General features: G+C 41.1%; 1 protein-coding gene across 4 annotated transcripts in view; it reads left to right on the top strand.

Annotated features, from left to right (window-relative positions):
• Positions 1-2,977: 2,977 nt before the first annotated feature.
• Positions 2,978-10,066, top strand: part of LOC117356863 (spermatogenesis-associated protein 7-like) — a 131,130-nt gene continuing 124,041 nt past the window's right edge. For 3 of the 4 annotated variants that reach the window (XM_033936681.1, XM_033936680.1, XM_033936679.1), the window contains exon 1: positions 2,978-3,092. In XM_033936681.1, the coding sequence (XP_033792572.1) occupies positions 3,022-3,092 (71 nt within the window). In that variant the 5' untranslated portion in view covers positions 2,978-3,021. The remainder of the gene's footprint in view (positions 3,093-10,066) is intronic. The other variant, XM_033936682.1, reaches the window with a different exon arrangement.

Genomic DNA, 10,066 nt, shown 5'->3' with positions numbered 1-10,066 from the left:
TGCCCCTTGCTATGTCCATAGTGCCCCCAGTGCGTCCTTCCTCACCTCACCCCTCCTCCGATGTCCGCCTGCCTCCCATCCCCCTCCACTGAAACCCCCCCACCCCACCCCTCCGATGCCATCCTGCCTGCCTGCCTTCCATTGAACCCCCCCCCACTACCCTCCGATGCCAGCCTGCCTGCCTTCCATCCCCCTTCTACTGAAACACCCCCCCCCCCCCGATGCCAGTCTGGGCCGCCCTGTCCTGACGGATCCATGTTTTGCCTCTCTCCCCGCGGGGCTGGGCTTTGCCCAGCTGTTTCCGGACTGACGTCTTTCCCTCCCCGATCCTCCTCCCAGGGCGAGAAAAAGAAAGGGAGAAGCCGAGTCGGCGCCCCGTTGCGGCCAGAGCTGGTTCCGATCCCGAAGCGTAGAATTTCTCCATATTTTCGGTTCAGTGTTTTAGTGTTCACTGTTTTTAGAATAGTGTAATTTTAATTTTGCTAACAATTTGAATGTAGGCCCCTCTTGATCTTGAGGCCCTAGGCTGAAGCCTAGTTAGCCTATAGGAAAATACGGCCCTGTGGAGGAGTCATATAGAAAAAAAAAACCACCATATGGTAATAATTACTAGAAGTAAAAGAGGGAAAAGGGAGCATATCTTCTCAAATTAAATCATCTCAAAAACTTGCAAAACAGATATTGCAGCTTGTCTAAGCTCAAGAAAAATTTGTTTTCCTAAGATGAGTCTATTTGGAAATATCAGGAAAAACCTGGATTTCTCGTCCTAGAAAATTAATATCTTTGATGCTTTAGTAAAGTTTTAATATGACTTTTTTATCTTGAAGAAATAAAAAGGATACTAAAAGCGTAAATTTAGGGCTCCTTTTACTAAGGTGCGCTAGCGTTTTTAGTGCACGAAGGATTTTAGTGGGCGCTAAACCCACGCTATGCTTCTAGAACTAACACCAGCTCAATGCTGGCGTTAAGGTCTAGCGCATGCGGCAATTCAGCGCGCACTATTCTGCGCGTTAAAGCACCTTTGTAAAAGGAGCCCTTAGATTTTATTTCCTCTTGTGAAAATTCTAGAACAGCAAATGCATCTAATGATGGAGTAAGCTAGCGGTAGATCCAAACCAGTTACAAAGAAAACCAAAAAAACTCTGTGGAGTGACGATGTTCCTAAATGGACTTTATTTGAAAGTATCAAAGTTCCAAAGGTACACTAAAATCATCCACATAAAATAATTCCATCTACATAAAAGTAAATCATCCACATAAGAGCCTTAAAGGACCTAGTCCGCTAGGGATACAGGACCCAACACGGTCCGCGTTTCGACAAAAAGTCTTCTTCAGGGGTCCCTGGGGGTCCTATAAAGGTGAGTACGTGGGAAACAATTGTGTGGTGAGCCGGAAGTCGAAACGCGGACCGTGTTGGGTCCTGTATCCCTAGCGGACTAGGTCCTTTAAGGCTCTTATGTGGATGATTTACTTTTATGTGGATGTAATTATTTTATGTGGATGATTTTAGTGTACCTTTGGAACTTTGATACTTTCAAATAAAGTCCATTTGGGAACATCATCACTCCACAGAGTTTTTTTTTTGTTTTCTCTGGATTTTCTTCTTTGTGGATATTTTGGGGTCAATTCCTTCTGTTTTTTGCCAAACCAGTTACAGCCATGAAATAGTAGATCTTATGCAGAGGTAGAGAAGTATTTCTCAGCTAGTCTAATGCTATCATTATAAATTTGAAAGAGACCTTTTCCTAAGGTGAAGTCTGAGTGAGGAAAGTTTAGAAATCTCAAACAGAGATTCCTATTATTTGCCCTCCAATTTCTCAATCATTCTCACAAGCACAGCATTATCTTTAGTAATATTTGAATATGAAGATTTTACTTCAACCAATGATGTTTCCAGACTTTTACCGTAGAGGTCTGAGAAACAATTCTAACCTCAATTTCTTGAATTTTAGCTGAGGAGGAAGCAGATATCACAATGAATGAGCTTCTCCATACATGGAAGACTATTCCACACATCTGTAAAAAAGGGTGGTATATTATTTCTTCAATAAATTTGAGAAAAGTCTTTATTAATAACTTTAGTTAAACTACTCAGGCCTAAAATAATAACTACATACAGTCAAATATTAGAGATAGTTTTAGTGTAAGTCTAAGAAAGTGTAAATGTTAATATATTTTGTGGGTGGTGTGGGTGGTATAGACAGGGTCCATAAAGTTGTCCTTTATTTTTAAAAGGATAGGTAGAATGATAAATAGAAAATGTGAGGAAAAGGACACACTTAAGAGTACACACACAGTAAGAAGGAAACTTTGCATTCTGTGGTAAAGATATGGAGTAGGGCACAGAAGAGTTTAGAAGACCAAGAAGATAAAAGACAATACTTATTTGAGAGAGTCAGTCATAAATTTAATCAGGTACACAGCGCAAGAGATTCCTGGAACAGATAAGTGACTGAATATTGTGCTGGTAAAGGAAACCCTGAAGTGCCCAAGAAACAGGGATGGAGGCATAGACTGGAATGTAGGAAATGCAATACCTGTTTCCAGAGTTAGGTCCAGAGCACTGCTGTATCAGTAGAATCTTTTACCCACCAGTTCTAAAACTGGTAAGTTAGTCAAAGCCTGTTCTAATCTCCTTAAAAAGCCAACAGGGAAAGAGCATGAACTACCAGTCCCAGCATGCCCAGGTTGAGAGCAAGGCAAACCAGGGCTGGAGTGAATAGGCTAATTAGCCCAAGTGTTTTCCCTAAACAGCAAACAAAAGGGAAAAGGCAGGAACTATCAGTCCCAGCATGCCCCAGGGTTGGGACAAAACAAACCAGAGCTGGAATGGGTAGCCCAATCAGCTCAGATGCAAGGAGTTGTAATCAGCCCAAAACAACCCTGAGGGTTGATAGCCTGAGCCAGGGGAGCTCAGGTGATTGGAATGCTAATCAGCCCCAGGGAACTGAAAAGGGAGTGGATAAGAGGAAGCAGGGAGCTCAGAAGGGAAGCTCATCTTAGCGCCCTACTACAGACTGAATGGTTCTGAAGAAAGTCTATTCCAGTACAGGGCTGGAAAGCAGCAATCAGTCATCTCACCGAAGGCTCAGGTACAGTCCTATCATTTTGATCCTACTTTTTATTATGAGGATGTTATAATGGAGCATGAAGTTGTGACTGTCCCAGAACCTTGCAGCATGGAGTTTGCAGAGTGTGGGGAAGAGGTTGACTTAGAAGGCATGGAGGTCAGCTAAATGCTAAGAACAAACCAGGGGAAAAACAAAAACCCAAATACAAAGAACCAAAATGGAATTGTCCAGATCAGAATGATGTGCACTAAAAAAAGTCCTCCAACTCTCTACTCACTTTTCCTTCTTCCCCCCATGCTTCTCCCCCCTGTACCTTCACTTCCCCCCACCTCACACCCACCCCCAACTCCACCTTTTTCTTTTGTCTTTCCCACCCCCTTACTTCTCCCCCCACCCCTACTTCTTTACTACTTTTTTACATAGTCAGATGATATTCCTTTTTTGAGTTTTGGCAAAATCTATGTGAGTGGCAGCTTTCCTTGAATATCACTGTTCGTGATTCTTAAGGTATGATTGTATTGCGATTTTTTTCCTACTCTTTTATGTTTACATCTGTATAAGCTTTTATTTATATAATATCTGCTTGTTTATTAAATATGACTTATTGCATCATATTGGTTGATTTATTTTATATTACAGTATTGTTTAAATGATTTTATAATGTATTTATGATATATATATTTTTATGTACTTTTAGATATTCTCTGTCCTAATGATATCAATTTATATGAAGTTATTTGGATTGTTTTTTTATATGTATGTATTTATAGACTCCTGAGGCAGGCCTGTTGGCCGAAACATGTACATGTCGATTCATTGAGTTGTTGAATGTACTATTGTGACATTGGAGGAATAAAGATCTTCACATTATCAGATGAGTTGGAGGACACTTTTTTAGTGCACATCATTCTGATCTGAACAATTCCATTTTGGTTCTTTGTAGTTGTGGTCAGCTAAATGCTGCCATTGCTGGAACAGAGCTTGTTTTGATGGTTTTCTCTGCTGAAATTGTTTATTAGAGCTGATTAAGACCCAGCTATTGTTTTGGTTTTGAACTGGGTTTTTTTCTTCTGTTTTGAAATCTCTGGCTTGGGGAAGAGGTTTCCCCCCCCCCTTTTCAAGTTTTCCCCCCAAGCACTGCTAATTGGACACTGGGGGGCACAGCAGCTGAGCTACAAGCCATTTATGTTGTGTTTTCCATTGCTCATGATTTACCTGGTTTTCATATTTTTGGACAAAGCCAGAAGCAGCAGCAAGAATGAATATATTGAATTTTGTATAATATGTTTTGTGCACCATTATTGAAAGTTTATGAAACTATGAAATAAGTGCTGAACTGTGTAAACCAATAAAGCACAAGTTTTCTTTTCCACCTTAAACACCTGTTTGTTTGCTGCCTTTATTCCACTCCGCCTTCTCCAGGCCTCGCCTTACCGCTTGGCCGAGGCCCACGTGCTGCAGGTTAGGCCCCAGCTAGGGCCAAGCCCTGTAACAATATTAAAAACTTAAGGTATACTGTAAGGTTATAACAGAGACATAATTAGAGACAGATTTTTAAAAATACAGACAAAAATAAAAAGGAGAAAAATACCAGTTTTTTAGAATCCCATAAACAAGAACAGAACTACTGCAGAACCTGAAAGACAAAAGGTAAAAATATATACAGTGAAACCTTGGTTTGCGAGCATAATTCATTCCAGAAGCATGCTTGTAATTCAAAGCACTCGTATATTAAAGTGAATTTCCCCATAGGAAATAATGGAAACTCAGACGATTTGTTCCACAACCCAAAAATTTAAATACAAAATACTTGTATTGCAAGACTTTGCTTGTTTAGAACAGTCACTACACTCCTGCAGCGTCGGAGAGAGAAGAACCATCGGCTCAGTTGTGATGATGTGACGTGTGTATACTGTACATACTTTTATTGCAAGACATTGCTTGCATATCAAGTTAAAATGTAATAAAATGTTTTGCTTGTCATGCAAAATACTTACAAACCAAGTTGCAATTCAAGGTTTTACTGTATATGTATCCCACCCCTTTTATCAAGCTGTGCTAGAGGTTTTTTTTAGTATGGGCTGGTGAGGTAAGTGCTCTGACATTCATAGGAATTCCATGAGCATTGGAGCATTTACCATGCAGGCTTGTGCTAAAAACCTCTGGCACAGCTTGATAAAATGGGCCCTCTAGTGTCATGTTCTTAACTAGCTGATTTAATTGAATAACATCCCCCCCCCCCCTTCTTTATCAAGCTGTGCTGCCAAGCAGCGCAAGCTAAATATGGAGCCTCCTATAGGAATAGAATGGGCAGCTCAGCATTTAGCTCATACTGCTGAGCAGCGCAGCTTGCTAAAAAAAAAAAAAAGGGGGGGTAGGTTTGGTGAAACTAATATGAATATATACAAGTAAATTTTATAGGCAAATTAGATACTACAGTACTTCCCCAAAATTCACGGGGGTTCCGTTCCAGGAATACCCACGCATTTTGAAAAACCATGAATATGGTTTTTCAGCTGATCGAAGGCAGGAAAGGGCAGCTGGGGTGCTGGCGGGTGCTTAAATTGTATTTACGAAGCCGGGCACGTTTTCCGACCATCTCTCCCTGGTACTAAAGTTATGGTTACACCAATCAGGAGCTGCTTTGATACGCCAGATAGGGTGTCAAAGCAACTCCTGATTGATGCAACCATGACTTTAGTACCAGGAAGAGGCGATCGGAAAATACCGCGAATTACTGAGTCCTTGAACCGTGAATTTGCGGGGGTTTACTGTACTTCAGCATTCTAACAGATGCAAGGTGCCGAAGCAGGGCAGAACATCAGATCTACATGAAAACACGCTTATGTATCATTTTTAGAATAGCACCTAAGTGTTTCCTTGCTGATCTGCAAAGGTGGCATTTCCTTAAAATATGCACATAGAATAGCACAGACAGATCCATGCCCAGCTTGCATGCCAAGGTTTACACCTGGTTTCAATTGGTACAACTCCTCTTTCCCAAAGTTGAGTGTGGATCCCAGTGTTACACGCTTTTTTTTATAAAGGGTGCCAAGTTATAGAATACCATTCAGTGCTGAATTTTTCAGCAACAAATTTTGGCCCTCTTATCAAGGAATTCTATGAGTGTCGGAGCTTTTACCGCAATGACCCATGATTTATAAAAAAAAACTCTACGAGTGCCCCTGTGATATATACTTATCTGAAGTGTTCTTGTAATGTTAAATGATGTGTCGCAGTTTGGAAATACTGTAATTGAAACCATACATCGATGATAAGAACATAAGAAGTTGCCTCCACTGGGTCAGACCAGAGGTCCATCCTGCCCAGCGGTCCGCTCCTGCGGCGGCCCATCAGTCCGCAACCTGTGAAGAGGTTACTGACCACTTCTATAACCTACCTCAAGTTCTATCTGTACCCCTCTATCCCCTTATCCTCCAGGAACCTATCCAAACCTTCCTTGAACCCCTGTACAGAGTTCTGGCTTATCACCTCCTCCGGAAGCTTGTTCCATGTGTCCACCACCCTCTGGGTAAAAAAGAACTTCCTAGCATTTGTTTTAAACCTGTCCCCTTTCAATTTCTCCGAGTGACCCCTAGTGCTTGTGGCTCCCCACAGTCTGAAGAATCTGTCCCTGTCAACCTTCTCTATGCCCTTTAGGATTTTGAAGGTTTCTATCATGTCCCCTCTAAGTCTCCTCTTCTCCAGAGAGAATAGCCCCAGCGTTTTTAACCTGTCAGCGTAAGAGAAATTTTCCATACCTTTTATCAGTTTAGTCGCCCTCCTCTGCACTCCCTCGAGCACCGCCATGTCCTTTTTGAGGTACGGCGACCAGTATTGAACACAGTACTCCAGGTGCGGGCGCACCATTGCGCGATACAGCGGCATGATGACTTCCTTCGTCCTGGTTGTGATACCCTTTTTGATGATGCCCAGCATTCTGTTTGCTTTCTTTGAGGCTGTCGCACATTGCGCCGATGGTTTCAGTGATGTGTCAACCATCACCCCCAGATCCCTTTCAAGCATATCACATGATGCTTTATGTGATATGTAAAAACCGTCAACTTCAATATTTCATGAACTGTATTATAATAAAAGTTATTATTTTTTTAATGTACAATTTCCTAGTTTGGTGTGAGGTTAAGCGAAACCCAGGTTAATATCAACCATGACAAGAGTTACGTTGCTCTACTAGCAGGAGGTTTACTCTAATCACTATTGACAATGCCTACTTGTCACGCTTTAGTGATACAGCAGTAAATCAAGAAACTGCTAATCTGAGACATGTACAATTTCTGAGCCTGGCACACCAGGATAGTGTTTTTGCAGTCTTATTGACCATCTCCATTCACATAAAGCCTCAATATAATTACCTTATTTCCTTTGTTCTTTGTTTTATTTCTATATATTACCTAAATAGTCCAGCCACACTTCATAAATCTTAACTCAAGAACCATTCAAGTATATTCTTAAACTTCATTTTAAACTCCAAACATACCCCAATTTCTATGAAAACTCAAAGGCATTAACTGATAACCATTTGCTGTATAAGCCACAGAGAAAAGGAAGTACCCTTGCAAGAGATCAAACAGAGAAAGGGGAAAAATGTATTTATTTATGTGGTTTATATTCAGGTACTTTATCATATTTCCTATATGTCCTGGTGGGCTCAAACTCTTATGTAGTGTACCTGGGGCAATGAGGGGATTAAGTGACTTTCCCAGGATCACAAGGAGCAGCGAGGGATTTGATCCCACAACCTCAGGGTGCTAAGGCTGTAGCTCTAAACACTGTGCCACACACTCCCGTATCAAGTCTAGTTGCATGTTCTTGATGAAATGTCTTATACATATGTGCAGCCAACTGGCTGATGGGGAAGGGGCACAATGAAGACCAGGTTCAGAAGGCCACCTGCTAGCATTGTTAGAGGTAAGTCCGGTTTGTGCTGAACTTACTTAAGACAACATAAGTGAAGCGTATCGACAACCACCACTACTGTTTTGTTTAACCAAAATATACGGTGTAGGTCCAGCAACAGGCAGCCCCTGGATTTTTCCTGGGCTCGCGTAATAATAGGTATGCTCCTGTTGTCCACCCTCAAAGTGGCCAAAATTGTCCACGTTTAAAATGCATTCCAAGAGGCAGGGAGAGGGCAGAGGATGGAACAGCATGTCTAGTTTTCTAGAATTAAATGCATGTGCATCTCTGACAGAAAAATTACCCGCAAATAGAAATAGTTAAATGATGGCAGATAAAGACAAATATGGCCTAGCCTATCTGCCCATCCATGCCATCTACTCTCCCTGCCTTAGAGATCCTATATACGTGCCCCAAGTTTTCTTGAATTCAGATAGTTTTCATCTCAATCACTTCCACCAGGAAGCCGTTCCACAAATTTACCACCCTTTATGTGAAAATGTATTTCCTCAAGTTACTTCTGAGTCTAGCCCCTTGCACCTTCATCCTATGCCCCCTCATTCCAGAGCTTCCTTGCGATTGAAAGATACTCACTACCTGTGCCATTATGCCATGTAGGTATTTTAGGAGTATTTTCTAAGGAAAACTAAAATATCCCAAGTGAGTAACCATTATGTAGGGATACTTATCTATAGAGAACTAAGGCCTCCTTTCAACAACCCATGTTAGGGTCTTATCGCCGGCCGCTACGGTGAAAGCTCCGACACTCATAGGAATTCTAACTTGGCTTGATAAAAGGGGGCCTAAATCTCTTGGATGAAAACCCCTTAGCTGCTTTTAGGTTGTAAAATTGCCCAAATTATTAGTTATAGGCTAACTCATTTGTTTAGACTAAAGAATATGTGCCTGTGTCCCTTGGACTGGGGGTAATCCTGGCAATAAAGGCAGACAAGGACCACATTCTGGAAATATATTTTAATTTATTGGTAATATAAAAATATGTATATAGAATAGATACTGTATATTAGTATAGCAATGCAATAACGAAAACTTAGCAGCAAGACTTATCAGTATATAATAGAAAGTGAGAGCAATATCAGTACAACTATCACTACAAAACATCCATGCCTAGCCCATCTCATGCTCTGAACATACAGAGGCTGGAACACCTCGCTAAACGTACAGAGAGATGGTTTTGATTATTGGCACTTGGATGTCTTGGTGATTAGGATGTCCAAGTGGTGATTTAGGCTGCTTTTTGGATGTCTCTGTTTTTTGATTAAGCCTGTAAGCATCCTAGCTTTTGTCATCACCTTTTCTACCTGTATGGCATACAAATTTGCACTCAAGTTCCACTTCTTTATTGTACACAGAAGTACTTCAACCCTTAAACTGTACTGTTCCCTCAGGTTTTTGCAGCTCAAATGCACGACCCTGCATTTTTTAGCATTAAATCTTAGTTGCCAAATTCCAGACTACTCCAGATCTTTTCATCTCAAATGGTCTAGGCCTCCTCACCTGACCATCTTGGAAGTTGATGAAATTTTTAGTGGTAGTACAATAGGACATGCAATAAATGTGCAAAGAGCTGGATCTCAACTTCTTCCAAAGTTAGGGGCCTCGTTATTGGGAGCCACATTTTTTTCATTCTATGGAAGATAGTGCCAAAACGTCAACTTTGGAGTTCAGGTTGTGGAAAGGATAGTTGCTCGACCAAGCTAAGAGTCATATTTCTAGTACAACTGATTGTGCTAAATCCAAATATGCCACTCGGATCATTGATGCATGCTTTGGTGTATCACTGGAGGACAACAAAGTTGATGAAAAGCTTGTAGTGGAATGCACAGGCAAATGTCCGACACATCATAGCTCCTGAACAGCAAGCACAATAGAACTCAGTTTTTAGGAACTGGAAGAGATTACAGCCAGATACTGTCCCAGTAAACTTTTAGGCATACTGTGCTTTTTTTTTTCTGAGATAAATCTTTATTAAGATTGATGAATAAAGTTTATGCAAATTGTTAGCTATATTTAATGTCATATCACAACTGTACATCCTCCAATCTCTTTCTTTCTTG

The sequence above is a fragment of the Geotrypetes seraphini genome, chromosome 3, assembly GCF_902459505.1.
Source record: "Geotrypetes seraphini chromosome 3, aGeoSer1.1, whole genome shotgun sequence".
NCBI classification, from domain to species: Eukaryota; Metazoa; Chordata; class Amphibia; order Gymnophiona; family Dermophiidae; genus Geotrypetes; species Geotrypetes seraphini.
Note: the sequence above shows the minus strand (reverse complement) of the source record. Positions and strands in the feature narration are given on the sequence as shown.